Below are 15,185 nucleotides of genomic sequence, written 5' to 3' on the forward strand. Positions count from 1 at the left end.
AGCCCCCACTAAAATGAGTTAAAAAATACCCCAAAAATGTAGAAAATCAGATCAGGCCTAACCTGCATGGGAGGGGAGATCAACTGACAAGGTTTTAACCATTCAAGTCAGGTTTATCCTTTTGATCTTCTACAGTCATTTTTCCAATGCACTCTGGTTGGTAGCCACTTTCCTCCCCTGCCTCTAACTCTTTAATCATCAATATTGTCTGAGAGGTCTGTGTAGTCTTTGCAATGGATGTTAGAACGTAGAAATCAAGTAGCTACAAGCAAATAAGACAACATAGTAAGCATCTGTGTGTAAGTCTCTTTACACCATCCATGCAAATGATAACTCTGCTTTCTTCCCTTTTTCATACCATGAATTGAAAACGCAATTAGGGATTTCAGACATTCATAGGGCTCACCTCATGTGATTTCCATCTTTTAGGAATGGCAGTCTGCTACCTGATGACCACTGTCATCCCAAAATTGTCCTATATTCACCTTCCATTTTCTTCTTCTTCTGCATCTTTATTTCCTGCTACCTCATCATTGCCAGCAGTGGAAGTATAATTTCGAAGTAGCCCTCAATTTAGTATGCGCTTCCATTCTGAGGAATCCATAGTACTTTGGCATGACTTAATCATTTGATGTTTTTCACCGCCAGATTGGACGTGATTTGAACAGAAATTCATTGAACATTTGTCATTGTACATCTGGGAACGATAACATCATCAAACATATCAAAGCTACAACATTTTATGAAGCCACGCTTATGAATGATGAGCACTGAAAACAATAGCACCATACAATCATAAGTAACGTCATAGCTTACGTATGTTGTAAGCCAGGGATTACCTGTACATTGTTGTACTTTTTTTTGCTGTTTCAAAAATCCTGTCACCAAAAATGAGAAAAGGTTTTAACAGTCAGACACATCTTCAAATTCTTCCACACCTGTCACTTTTTTTACAATGTTTTATTGTAAATTGTTTGGGATTTTAGGCTTAGATCACCAAATTTATAGACAACAGTTTAAACTACTCAACAAAATCCCAATAATTTACCTTGTACCTGCCACTTCATTCCTGTTCTCCCTCTTGTGGACTACTACTGTCTTCCATTTCACTCAAGTGAACACAGCTCCATTGTCTAGCTCCTTGTCTAGTTCATCTTCCCTACCATGTGGAAAAGACATTTGATAAAATCTAAAGCCCAGGCATGATAAAAACACACTCCAAATAGAAATAGAAGGGAAAGCTCTAAAAATAATTAAGAACATATGCACAAAACAAATATCCAACATTAGTCTCAGTAGAGAAAAATTGAAAGCATTCCCCTTATGAGCATGTGCCAGAAAAAAGATATCCTTTATCACCACTTGTAATTAGTATTATGTTGGAAGCCTTGGCCAGCACTTTAAGACAAGAGAAACTACTAGAAGACATCTTAACTAGCAAAGAAGCAAACATCTATTTTTCCAAATAAAATGATCATATGCATGGAAAATCCCAAAGACTCAAAGAAAATCAGTAGAACTAACTAAATATTCAACTAAAATAGTCAACCAGGAGATCTACATAGAAAAATCTATCAGATTCCTTTATAGCAGTATTTCCTAAAATGTGCAATACCACCTAGTAGGTGCACTGTGTAATTATTTTCTGAAAAGGGATCAAATAACAATTGGGAACCTATACAGAGAGAACTCTGAAAAATAAATCAGAAAAACAATACTGTTGATAATGACCACCCAAAGATGAAATAAATACGAATGAAATCTAACCAGAGAAACCAAAGGCCTAAACAAAGAAACCTATAAAAGCTTACAGTAAAAAATAAAAAAAAAGTAATCCACATAATGGAAGAATAGACCATGCTCCTGGAAAGGACATTCCAAATAAAATCATGGAATACAATCCTGTCTGTGAGAGGATTATATATATTTGCCTTCAAGGAGAGTCAATCAATACAGCTGTTATTCAAATTTATGCACCAACCTCAAAAGCTAGTGATGAAGAAATTGCAGAATTCTACCAATTATTTCAGTTAGAAAGTGAGCAAACATATAATCAGGATGCATTAATAATCGTTGGCAATTGGAATGCAAATGTTGGAAACAATGAGGAAGGAACAGTAATTGGAAAATATGGACTTGGTTATAGGGTATAGAAAGCTGGGCTTTCTGACCTCTCTCCCTGGTGGCTCCCCTCTCTCCCCCCTCTCCTCTCCTTTCCTCTCTCCCTTGTTCCCTTGCCCTCCTTTCCTTCCCCCTCTCTCCACGTGGACCACCAAGCTGGGCTGAGACTAGCTGATCATGCTACCTAAGCTGATGCTGGGTTGAGAACCCTGGAGAGGGGGGATATGCAGCCTCCCTTTAGAGCCCACTCCTGAACTGCTGCAGATTGGGCACAGCTGCGTTCCTCACGTGCTCCCTGGCACCCTGGGGTCCCGGGGAACGTACCTGGTCACAGCAGCAGCGCACATAGCAAGCCCCGGCGGTCAGATTTCAAGGACAGGGACCGAGGGGGCGGTAAACCTGGCTGAGAATGGCAGTCATGTTCTCTGGAAAGTAGAAGCAACGAGAGGGAGGAGGAAAACAAAAGGTCAACGGAACTGCCACGTGTGTGGCACCCAAAAGAAAGCGGGGTCACCACACTGAATATGCAATGTGAAGGGGCCCCAACGTGAGCAGTCAGTAAAATGTGTCCCGTACCACAACCAACTGCTCTCAGAGGGGTCACAACAGGAGGTTCCTGGAGAGGACTCAAAATCCTGCCAGACCAGGCTTGCTGATCATAGAGAGACTGGTGGAGCCCCTGAGACGATGGCCCACAGACAGCTGGCAAGCCTGGCACTGAACTCAACCCAGCGGCACAATTGTCTTCCTCTGTAAGGGGAACAGCACCCCCAGCGAGGTGCCCACACCTTGGAGTGAGCAGCCGTTTGAGATCCAAAGGGCAGCACTGACCCAGGCCAGGCTGAGTTGGGTTCACTGCAATGATTCACTGTGTGACTCTCGCCAAACGACTATGCAGACTGGGTGTGCCCTCTCTTCCTGGTGGGACTGGTAAGGGAAGGCAGAGGAAGATGCTAATAGGATTCTATGGATTAGTTGTGAGTGACTTTTAAAAGGCTTAACTCGAAGAATAAAATGTTCTGGAGTCAGATATGGTGGTAACTGAACAACCCTTCTTGATATGATTGAATCATTGGATTGTTTGACATGTGGGTGAAGTGATAAGAAAACTGTTTAAAAAGAAAAGGCTTAACTATGAATACCCTACAGGACCAGTGGTGTGAGTGGTGAAACAGGGAGGGTAGAGGAGAGTGGGTAGGAAAGAGGGAACCGATTACAAGGAACTATATGTGACCTCCTCCCTGGGAGACGGGCAACAGAAAAGTGGGTGAAGGGAGACGTCGGACAGGGCAAGATATGACAAAATAACAATTTATAAACTATCAAGGGCTCATGAGGGAGGGAGGAGCGGGGAGGGAGGGGAAAAATGAGGACCTAATGCCGGGGTTTTAAGTGGAGAGAAAATGTTCTGAGAATGATGAAGGCAATGAATGTACACTTTGCGCTTGACACATTGATGTGTATATGGATTGTGATAAGAGTTGTATGAGCCCCTAATAAAATGATTTAAAAAAAGAGCTTTTCCCAATAATTGTCAAACCCTAAAAAAAAAGAATACTACTTCAAATGCAAATGCTCGATTTCTGGGAACTAGCTATTAACAACAAAAAAGAACCCCCTCTTTAGGGGAAGGAGGGGATAGAAGGGAGCTGATATCAAAGAGTTCAAGAAGAGAGAAAATGTTTTGAAAATGATGGTGGCAGCAATTGTACAAGTATGCTTGATCTGACTGAACTATGGACTGTTATAATTCTGTAAGAGCTCCCAACAAAATGGGGGGGTGGAGAAAAGAAAGGAAAAAGAGCCAGGAGGGGAAAGTGTCTTTTGGGTGCACTGAACCTCCTCAGTCTAAGAGATAGCAGGAGGCAGAGCAGTGGGCTTCCCCACCCACAGAGCAGAGCGAGCTGATTGCCTTGAGGCAGGAAGCTGTTTTGAGTGCGGTGCCTCCCAGAACTTGACTGGGGGAGCTGGGTTTGCTGACTCATGGAGCTGAGCCAGGTACCTTTGAACTGAGGTTTATAGTGGAGTGGCAAGCTCTCTGGACATTTATCAGCAGTGCAAAAGAACTCTGTAACACTGCCCATGTGAAAATCACTGCTCTCTCTCTATATTTTACAATACAAAAAAAATTTTTTTCAGTTACATTTTCAAAAAAAAAGAAAGAAAAGAAATGAAGCTGAATATCCCATAACAGAACTTTGCAAAACCAATGACTTGCTCATAGCAAGTGTCTTTTTCCAACAACACAAAAGGTGACTATTCATATGGACTTCTCCAGATGGAATATACAGAAATCAAATTGACATGAGTCTGTGGGAAGAAATGATGGACAAGCTCCATACCAGGTCTGAATATGGAACAGATCATTACTTGTTCATATATAAATTCAGAGTAAAGCTGAAGAAACTTAAAACAAGTTGACTGGAGTCAAAATATGACTTTGAGTCTATCCCACATGAATTTCCAGAACATCTTAAGAACAGACATGACACATTGAACACTAATAACAAAAGACTTGATGAACTGGGGGAAGGCATAAAGAACATTCATGAAGACCCCAACTCTTCTCAGATCCTCTTCTGCCTAGGGCCTGAGGGACACAACCCCCCCAGAAGCTTCTGGGCATTGGGAGGGCAGTTATTTAGCAGTGGGGGCTGGCAAGAGGAAGGGCCCCCTAGGGACTTGGCTTTCCGTGGGTGGGCGACCCCTCCCCTTGTCTCCTGCCTGGTCCCTTCCTTGTATTTAATTAATTAAACAACCCCTTTTTAAAAACTCAAAAAAAAAAAAAAGAACATTCATGAAGAAAGCAAAGATCATTATAAAAGACAGGAAAGAAAGGAAATAACAAAGTGGATGCCAAGAGACTCGGAAACTCCTAATCACAGAGTAGCTAAGGCAAGTGGCTGGAATAAAGAAGTTAAAGAACTGAATCAAAAATTTCAAAGAGCAGTTTGAAATGATCAAAGCAAATATTATAATGAAACGTTCAAAGACCTAGAAGTAGAAAACCAAAAGGGAATAACATGCTCAACATATCTTAACTTGAAAGAACTAAAGAAAAATTAAATAACTGAAGAAAAAAATCAAGCCTCAAGTTGCAATCTTCAAAGATCCTATATGCAAAGTATTGAATAATACAGGAAGCATCAAAAGACAATGAAAAGAATATACAAAGTCACTGTACCAAAAAGAAAATGTCAATATTCCACAATTTCAGGAGGTATCACATGAGCAAGAACCAATGATGCTGAAGGAAGCTCAAACTGCACTGAAAGCATTAGCCAAAAACAAGACTTCATGAATTAATGGACAACCAATTGAAATGTTTCAATGAGCTGATGAAGCACTGGAAGCACTCACTCATCTGTGCAAGGAAATTTGGAAGACAGCTACTTGTCCAACTGACTGGAAGAGATCCATACTTGTGCCCCTTCAAAAGAAAGTTGACCCAATAGAATGCTCAAACTATAGAACATTATCATTTATATCACAAGCCAGTACAATTTTGCTGAAGATCATCCAACAACAGTTACAGCAGTACATTGACAGGGAGTTGCCAGAAGTTCAGGGTGTATTCAGAAGAGGACGTGGAACAAGGGATATCATTGATGATGTCAGATGGATCTTGGCTCAAAGCAGAACATACTACAGAGATGTTTATTTGTGTTTCATTGGTTATGCAAAGCCAAATAGCGCCCAAAGACTGGGGGAATAAAAGTATCAATGACATATCACATGAAGAACAAATCTCCGGAAGTAAAGAAAACTTTATCACAATAACAACATAAAGAAAAAATGATCCAATTTAAAAATGGACACAGGACAAGAAGCAGCATTTGACTAAAGAAAACAGGGTTACTGTGCCAAGGAAGATATATCAGCCCCTGCTTCAAACCACCTCATTTGCCTCCTGACTTCTCTAGAGTCAGCAGTCACCTGGCCCACAGGCTGAGCTGAAGAACGTGGGCTCCGCGTGCAAGCATCAGTTTGTAGGTAATTGCACCAAGGCGGCAGATAAGTGCTCCAGAGGACTCAGCCCATGCAGGGGGGCACTGATCCTGCACAGTGGGGGAGCCACAGCTGCTGCACTGGGGCCCACATCTGCAGGTGGTTCAAAGTGTGCATGGTGTTCCACTTCCTGTCCATGACCACCTGTGCCCTGGTTGCGCTCAACCCCCTGATGAACGTCTTTGTGCACCTGAGTCAGCTACACATGAGAGTTTCTGGAGCCTGAAGGAGGGAAAAGCTGTGGAGTTCACCCTAAGAATCTGATAAGGTGTCACTCAGAGTCACAGGACCTGGTGGGATGTTCTATATTGGGAGTGAGAGACAATCAAAAGGAAAGAAGGTGCAGAAGCACAGTTCAAAAGGAGACAGGAGCTGCAGTTGTGAACGTCTAGACCAGCGGTTCTCAACCTGTAGGTCTCAACCCCTTTGGGGGTCGAACAACCTTCATAGGGGTCGTCTGATTCAAAACAATAGTAAAATGACAGTTATGAAGTAGCAACGAAAATCATTTTATGATTGGGAGGTCACCACAACATGAGGAACTGTATTAAAGGGTCGTGGCATTAGGAAGGTTGAGAACCACTGGTCTAGACCATCATGCCAAGGAATGAAAGCTGCCACCTGAGCCTAAGAAGTGTTACTTCTGCCAAAGCATCAACCATCTGGTAACCTCTTGTCCACTGAAGGCCCAGCAGGCCCCCAGCTCACAGGAAAAGCCAGTTTACTTTTGGGAAGAAGAAGAGCTCCCCTGCCTGCCTTGCTCCCAGAGGCACAGAAGTGAGCCACTGGGACAGGAGCTACTCTTGCTATCAGGAAAGTCCAAGGAGCAGGCATCAACCGGCAGTGTGGAGAATGTGGGACAGGGTGGTAGGGGGCAGCTGGCACTGCCATACATCTCAGGCTGGGGCCCAGAACATCGCCTGCTCTTCCCTTTGGGTGGGAGGGAGTGAAGCAAAATAACTCCAACTAGACTTTATCCAAATTCAAGTGAGGGCTTTTAGGAGAAATTCCTTAATTCTGCCTGCTTTATCTGAGACTCTATCCCCCATATTGGGGTTTTTTTTGGGGGGTGGTGGCCATGTTTTGTTGTTTTTATTTTTAGTAGAGTTATAAGGTTCTGCATCCAGCAAGCGTAAACACCGAATCCACTGTTGTTGAAGTCCATCTGCTCACAGTGTCACGTTAGGTGCCGTCAAGTCAGTTCCACCCCATAGTGACCCTACGTACAACAAAACCAAACACCGCTCTGTCCTGTGCCATCTTCATAATTGTTTCTCTATCTTGTCAAAGCCCTTCCTCTTCTCCACTGCCTCTCGGTATTACCCAGCATGATGTCCTCCTCTAGGGATTGATCTCTCTTAACAGCAGGACCAAAGTATGAGAGATGACGTCATGTTTGCCTCTAAGGAGCATTCTGGATTTACTTTTCTTCCAAGGCAGATTTGTGGGTTCTTTTGAAGTCCATGGAAGTCTCAATATTCTTTGTCAGCACCATAATTCAAATGCATCCATTCTTCTTCAGGTTTCTTTATTCAATGTCCAACTTTCATATGCATGAGGCCAGAGAAAATGCAATTACTTGAATCAGGGGCACCTTCCTCCTCAAAGTAACATTCCTGCTTTTCAACACTTTAAGGAGGTTGTGTGCAGCTATTTTACCCAGTGCTATGCGTCATTTGATGTCTTGAGTTTTGCTTCCATGAGCATTGTAGATGCAAGCAAGACAAAATCCTTGACAATGTCAATCTTCTCTGTTTATCCAGATGTTATGTATTGGTCTAGCTCTGAGAATTTGGGTCTTCTTTATATTGAGTTGTAACCCACACTGAAGGGTGCAGTCCTTGTTCTTCACCAGCAAATGCTTCAAGTCCTCCTCACATTCAGCAAGCAAGGTTGTGTCATCTACATATCACAGGTTGTTAATAAGCCTTCTTCCAGTCCTGATGCAGCATTCATCTTTACATAACCCATCTTCTGTGATTATTTTCTCAGCATAGAGATTGGATAAATATAGTATGGTGAGAGGATACAGTCCTGAAGCACCTTTCCTAATTTTAGGCCATGCAGTGTTGCCTTGTTCTGCTTGCACAACTGTACCTTGATCCATGTACAGGTTCTGCATGAGCACAATGTCGTGTTCTGGGATTCTCATTCTTCTCAAGGCTATTCATTGTTCATTTGTTTGTTAGTTTTCATAAGTTCAAATTAACGTGTAGGTCACTAAAGATTCCAAGTCCACTTCAGTTTTACTTTTACTCCATTTTAGCCATTCAGACCAATATGTAAATACAAGGGGTAAAGAATCTAGTTATCTGTAGTTTGTTATGACCCACACAATCGAATGCCTTGATATAGTTGATGAAAGACAAGTGAACATCTTTCTGGTATTATTTGCTTTCAGCCAAGATCCATCTGAAATCATCAATGATATCCCTTGCTCCTCATCCCCTTCTGAATTTGGCCTGAACATCTGGCAACTTCCTGTCAATGTACTGCTGCAACCATTGTTAGGTGATCCTCAGCAAAATTTTACTTGCATGCGATATCAACAATATTGTTCTATAATTTCAGCATTCTGTTGGGTCATCTTTCTTTGGAATGGGTATAAACAAGGACACTATAAAACAAAGTCAAACTATCCCCTGAGATTCTTCAAAGCAGTAAATCTGTATGGAAACAGACTATGTCATCTTGTCCCTGCAGAACAGCTTGTCGGTTTGAACCACTCACCTTTCTGTTTGTAGCAGACTGAAGCTTACCCAACAGCACCAGCAGGGCTCCCTCCCCAAGCCCTTGTCGATCATTCATTTACTCTCTACCCCTGAAGAATTGTCCTTTCCTGACATTTTATCAAGGTGGGGTTATGTGTCTTGCTCTGCCCCTTCTCATCATATCCTCGAAGTGCACATGTTCCATTACCTTCTGGCAAACATACCCACTAAGAAGTGGGTCTCCTCTCACCGGCTGATGGTATTCATCTGTTTATGAGAAGGGTAACAAGCATTGAGAGGGTGGTCACATACACAACAGAGTGGGCTCTCCTTAATCACCTGTGTAGACCAGGCATTAGAGCCACGTTTGATAGGGTCGGTTCGTCCACCAGCACCTTAATATTTCTCTGGTTTCCTGGACCAAGTCATCAAGATCCAGACTTGCTAGAGTCTCCAAAGGAAGGGCGGTGAAGTGTCCGCAGTTCTGGGGGGGCCCACCTATGTCCACCGCCCACTGGGGCCTGGTGACTGACAGAGGAGCAAATGTGTGGGTCACCTGCCCTCAAAGTAGTATCCATGGTCCTGGCAGCACACTCACTCTCAGGATTTTGGCTGTGACCACGAACTCCGTGTGTTTGCCCTCTCAGGACCTAGAGTGTGGCCGTGAGGGCCCCAGCCCCAGCAGCATCTTGAACTTCTCTTTCAAGCCCAAGTCTTTGCTGGTGGGCTTGGGCATGGTGAGCATCCCGGCACTGGGGTGTGGGGGTGGGGGAGACGGCTCCTCTGTGCAGAAGGGGCAGGCGGAGAGAGTTGAGCGACAGGGCGGCCACCTCTAGGGCTGCAGGTCACAAGTCAGCTCAGCCTGATCTCCTACCCCCCTCACACCCACCACCAGAACTGGCGCTGCTCTACTCCAGCCTTCTCCCCACGCTCTATGTATGAGGTCAAGGAAGGCAAAGTGGTTGGGGTGGCCACTGTGGTCTCTCCACGGAGACCTCACCCTGGTCACCTCACTAACCCCGAGGTGGACTGGGTCGCCCTTGCACTGGCCATGACTTTCTCCAACGATCAGGCCAGGTGCCAATGCCCTGCCAGGGCCAGGCTGCAAGGCTGCACAGGCCAGCCTGAGCGGTTGGGCCCCAGGAGCCACTTACCCCGCGACAAGTCTGGAGCGTGCTGGCTCAATCTCTGCTTTTTGAAATGACCTGGATAGGGAAGGTTTCCTTTTCAAGGTGGTCTCAACCAAAAGCCACTACATTCTGGGAGAAGAAATGTCTTTGGAGTAGGACAGGCTTTTTCCATGTCTTGTCTCCTTATAACCCACTCTTGGGACAAGGTTCTTAAAAGTACCCCTAGCTGTGGGTTGTGATAGGAGAAAGAGGGGTGATTGGGGACAGCTGCAGACCCGTTGCTCCTACGCTTATTTTCACCTCATTCTGGATCAATACGGTTTTATTTGCTCCCTTGGGTAACTGCACCTTGGGTCCCACTTTCTCCAGAATGCCAACTGCACTAGCTGTGTGTGAATGACGTGTCTTGTGCATTTTAACGGTTTTTTTCTTAATAGAAATATTCTGGGTTTGTATTTCTGTATATTTTAATCTAAAGGCCCCGTGTTCTCAGGTACATGAGCAATCTCAGGGATACGTTGGCAGCAGCTCCCAGTCTGCACAGCAGGAATACTTTTATTGTGGTTTTATCACCTGAAAAACAAGTATTTGAAGTGTACAGTCTATTAAACTACCTAATTTTTGCCCATCAGAGCTGGTGTTTCTGCCTAGTGTCCTCTTGAAACCCCTCCTCCTTGAAAATAATGTGCCATGGGAGACTGGGTCTGTATTGAGTTGCCCCCACGTCTTGATCTCCTTCTACTGAAAGATTGGGAAATGAAGCCCACCGGAAGGTGGGGCAGAGGCTGGGAGAGGATAGGCCAGGTGACAGGCTCATAGAGTAAACCAAGGTTAGGTGAGTGTTGTCTATTAATATAATCAGGTATTCTGTCCCAAACTTTAAATCCTAGGGCATGGGACTCCACACACTGGCTCCATCCCTTACTGGATTAAGCTAGGCATTCCATGCACAATGGGGGTAGGGGTGGGAGTGTGTGTGTGTGTGTGTGTGTGTGTGTGTGTGTGTGTGTGTGTGTGAAAGCCTGAATTGGTGGCATAGATTTTAAGACTGATACCCTTCCTGTGATGCCCAGGGAAGGCCTATATAAAGCAAAGGCTAACACCTTTAACCTTCCTTAAAATTCTGGACTTTTCCTGCTTGGCTTCCAGAGAGATCAAATTGGGGGCTTCTTTGGGGTTCCCTAAGCCAGGGTCCTGATCTTCTTCCTTAGTAGATCAGCTTCATGGTATCAAGGGAGGAAAGGGGATTTCGTTTACCTGCTATGAGACCATCACAGACATACCTGGGCAATGGAATGCAGTGGGTAGTATATGTCTGATCCTGGCTTCTTGTCTCCCCCAAATGCTGCCCCCTCTAATTATTGTATTTGGGGTTTTATTTATTTATTTTTATTTGTCTGGGTTTTGTGGAACTTCACAAGTCACTAATTTGGTGATTGCTTGGTGGCCAAGTTCGTGTAAATAACATGCCTGTCTTTCTCCGTTTTCTTTTAGGATTTTTAATGTTTACAAACCTCTTTTGTATTGAAAGAAAAATGGCCAAAGCATCTTCGGCAGAAGGCTCAGCACTGGGAAAAAGGGTCTGAAACAAGCCTGTGGGCCCTTCTTGTGAAGTAGGGGGTCTTGCACCATCATTCTTTCTTTATTGTCCCCCTCCTCTACTTTCTCTTTCCAATCAGATCATCTGTACTAAAATAAGTTTTGATCCTTCTGTACCTCCTGAAAACTCCTACCACCTCCCTCCTAACCTACATATAGGCATATTTAATTTTGCAGATGTCTCCACAACTTCACACACTGTCTTAAAAAACAAAACAAACTGAAGAGGCTAGGAATAGTTCATCCTTCATTCCCTACCTTCTGAGTCAAGACTGGTTCATACTAGTGGTTAGATAGACCAGAACTGCTCTTCAATCACAGCTTTACAGGGTAGAGGAACACAACAGGGAGCTTCCACACAGAAAGAGGGGGTGGGAGACCAAGAAAGAAACAATGAATGTATTTCTAAATCACTTGGGACCTTTTTGCACAAGCTAGAAACTTATGTAAAAGTGGGCACAAGATTGGCTTATCAGGAGATGGACAGATGTAACCCCACTTTTACTGTTAGAAACTAAAGATTTATGTAAAATCTTGAATTTATGGGAAGGGAGGGAGCGTAGGAAAGTGGATACTTGTCTGTTCTTTCCCTGATCCTATCACCTCATTCCTGAACTGCAGGAGGCTGAGCCCTACTGGGCTTTGGTGACCCCTCCCATCACTGGGGTGCGTGGGATGGTTGATTTTGCTGTACCTTGGCTTCCTTTCCCTTGTATCACTTTGTAACGCAGGCTGATTCTTTTTGCCTCCACCTCTTTTTTCCATGGGAAAATACAATGAACACGTATTGGTACTTGAAAAAAAGAAAGAAAACATTCAGCTCACCAAGAAACATACGAAGAACCACTCACACTCATTCGTCATTTAAGAGATGCAACTTAAATTCATTTTAAATGTCATCTCACCTCATCATTAATAGCAAATATCTAAAGACTAGAAAACAACAACCTACCTTATACTGAAGGTGTGGAGTGGCGGGACTGGAGGCCGCATACACTGCTGGTGGTACTGAAAAAAGGGTGCAGGAACCCTGGCAAGCAGTATGGTGCTTCCTCCGAATGTTGGAAATATAAGTACCATATGACCTAGCAATTCTTCTCCTTGATATATACTCATTGAAAAAAGTTATCTGATTAAAATAGATATATGCACACCCATGTTCATCTTAGCATATTCATAATAACAGAAAGGTGCAACCGACCTAAATGCCATCATTGGGAAAAATGAATAAGCCAGATGTGATACACACACAATGAAATAATGCTAGACATTACAAAGTAACAATGGGCCTATATCATAACTCATAATATGGATGAATTTGGAGGACATAATGCTGTGTGCAGTAAGACAATCACCAAAGGACAAACAACCTATGATATCTCTTAGATTGGCTTCTTTGCCATTGACCTCCACTCCATGGACCTCTCTGCTGCTACCTATCTCTACTCGCTGCCAAGATAGCAGCCTTCTTAGTTTCCTCGCTGCTTTCCTAGTGGCAGCTTTGTGCTGTTGCACCTGCTTTGCTGCCAGGTTCCTGTTGGGACTCTTCTGGTGAGCCACTCGCAGGCCTAGGCTTCTGATGTTACAGACCTTGGGCTATGTGATAGGTCTTTCAGAAGGCACCCAAGTACTCACTCTCTCCAGATCTCTATGAAATTGGCTGCTTATATGGGTTAACTTCTTGTCCATTTCAAGGAATGATCCCCAGAGCAAGACCGCATCATATTTGCATGGGGATTTACCCTGCTCTTAATATAAGCTTATGTTGCATAAACAAGAATGGCCCAAAGACCTTAATTTCTTTATGTCTGGTACTAAATCACTTAATTGGATAAATGGTGGTCTTGGAAGGGAAATAAAAATCAGTGAAGGTGTTGCAACTGCAGCATGCTTGCCGGGCACTCGTGAGCCAGGCAACAATATTGGGCTATAGTGAAGCTCCCCTGTGTCTAGAATAATTTTATCAAAGAGTTACTCTGCCATGTCCACTTCTGAGAGCTCCCCAGCCTATTCACTCAGAACCACACAAATGGTAACATTAACATGTTTTAATAAGTTAAATATTTTAGGCTAAGATAAACTATTTTAATGCCTATCCAATGGCATTTCCTTTCACACACACCCCCACCCTAGGTCACAACTATTATGAATCCCATTGAATAAATTTATACTTTTATCACACACATGCTTACTCAGTCACTCAAGGACAGCCCTTGACCCCTCCCCCACATACTCCTACTTAGTTATAAGGGAAGATTCATTTTGTGTTTGCCAGGCTTTCCTCACATACCTTTTCTCTCCCTCCATCCGGGTACATCCAAGCTGCATAAGGACAGAGCTGGCTGGCTGAGACTGCTGCATACCTGTATGGGGATTTTTCATGTTTTTTTAAAGGCGGAAGTGTTTCACACACAATAATAACAAAGGAGACCTTTATTTAACTCTGAAACCAAGTCATTTTATTGGAAGCAACGGCAAAGCTGGATGAGAAAAGAAAGAGAAGAGAACGGGTTGTAACTGTAGCACAGAAGTGAACTGGTGGTAACTGCAGGACGCTTGATTGGAGCCGGAACACAAGAGTCACTCTGTGTCCATGGGGCAGCTCTCCATATCGCTTCATTTATCATGTAGATTGACCTTGTCAAAGCTGTACTCAGCCAGGCAGAAGTTCTGGTTCCGCAGATGGCGCAGTTTGATCAGGTGGTTGCCGAGCTCCTTCATACTCTTGGCTTGCTGCTGAAGGAAGTGGATCTCCAGGAAGTCACACAGCTGCTCGTCATCCCGCTGGGTGGCGACCCGGTGCAGGTCCACGAGGCTCAGGTTGATGTTCTGCTGCAGGTGAAAGGTGTACTCCAAGGCGAATATCGGGCTACACCAGTCGTCCACATCAGGTTTCGCGATGTCACCGAGCTCGAGGCAACCCTCGCGCTGGTTCTGCAACTGCATCAGCGCCTCCACAAACCCCAGGCCCTCGTTTGACAGCCGCATAAAGTAGGCGCCGAAGTTCTTCAAGGCCACGTCTTCGCGGCTGAAGTGAGAGGCCATGGAGAGGTAAGTGTACGAGGCGTGAAGCTCGAGGCTGATTTGCTGGTTGATGGCAGCCTCACATTGCTTCTGGTAGTCCTGGCACACCTCAGGTAAAGACGCCGATGCCATGACCCGGTGGATGATGGAGCTTTGAAAGAGGCAGGCTGTATTTAAAACAGTCCTCGCTTCGTTGCCAAAGGAGAGTTCTGACGCTGACGCTGGATTCAGAATGCGTACGGCAGGGCTGGTTTACGACCTGCGTGGTAAAAGGTCGTTTAAATGGGGTGATTGGGACCCGGATGTGCGGTCCATTCATTATTGGCAGATGTGGGCGTGTGGGCGGGCCCACGACTCCATGGGCTGACACCATGAAGCCTGGTTGAGCCAAGGAGCCAAGTATCTCTAATATTTTCCAAGTCATTTGAGAGTACATGACCTACTATTTGGAATTCATCCTCAGTGTGTTTCTGAAAACATAAGTGCACATTGTTCTGACATGATAGTTTAATATATTTCTTGACATAACATTTACGATCTTTAATATTGTTTTGTAATTTACAATTAAGTTGATTCTGATTCTTACTTTCCA

At 44.1% G+C, this 15,185-nt stretch overlaps 1 protein-coding gene and 1 pseudogene across 1 annotated transcript; one reads left to right on the top strand and one right to left on the bottom strand.

Annotated features, from left to right (window-relative positions):
- LOC101646134 overlaps positions 1 to 6,910 on the top strand; it is a 17,759-nt pseudogene extending 10,849 nt beyond the window's left edge.
- Positions 6,911 to 14,185: 7,275 nt separating this feature from the next.
- LOC101646449 (ferritin heavy chain-like) lies at positions 14,186 to 14,725 on the bottom strand. Its single transcript, XM_045290489.1, has one exon. It carries the CDS (start codon positions 14,723 to 14,725, stop codon positions 14,186 to 14,188), a length of 540 nt encoding a protein of 179 aa, XP_045146424.1.
- Between the last annotated feature and the right edge of the window lie 460 nt (positions 14,726 to 15,185).

This window comes from Echinops telfairi, unplaced genomic scaffold (genome assembly GCF_000313985.2).
Source record: "Echinops telfairi isolate 266 unplaced genomic scaffold, ASM31398v2 ScPeMD7_38;HRSCAF=143, whole genome shotgun sequence".
Classification (NCBI taxonomy): Eukaryota; Metazoa; Chordata; class Mammalia; order Afrosoricida; family Tenrecidae; genus Echinops; species Echinops telfairi.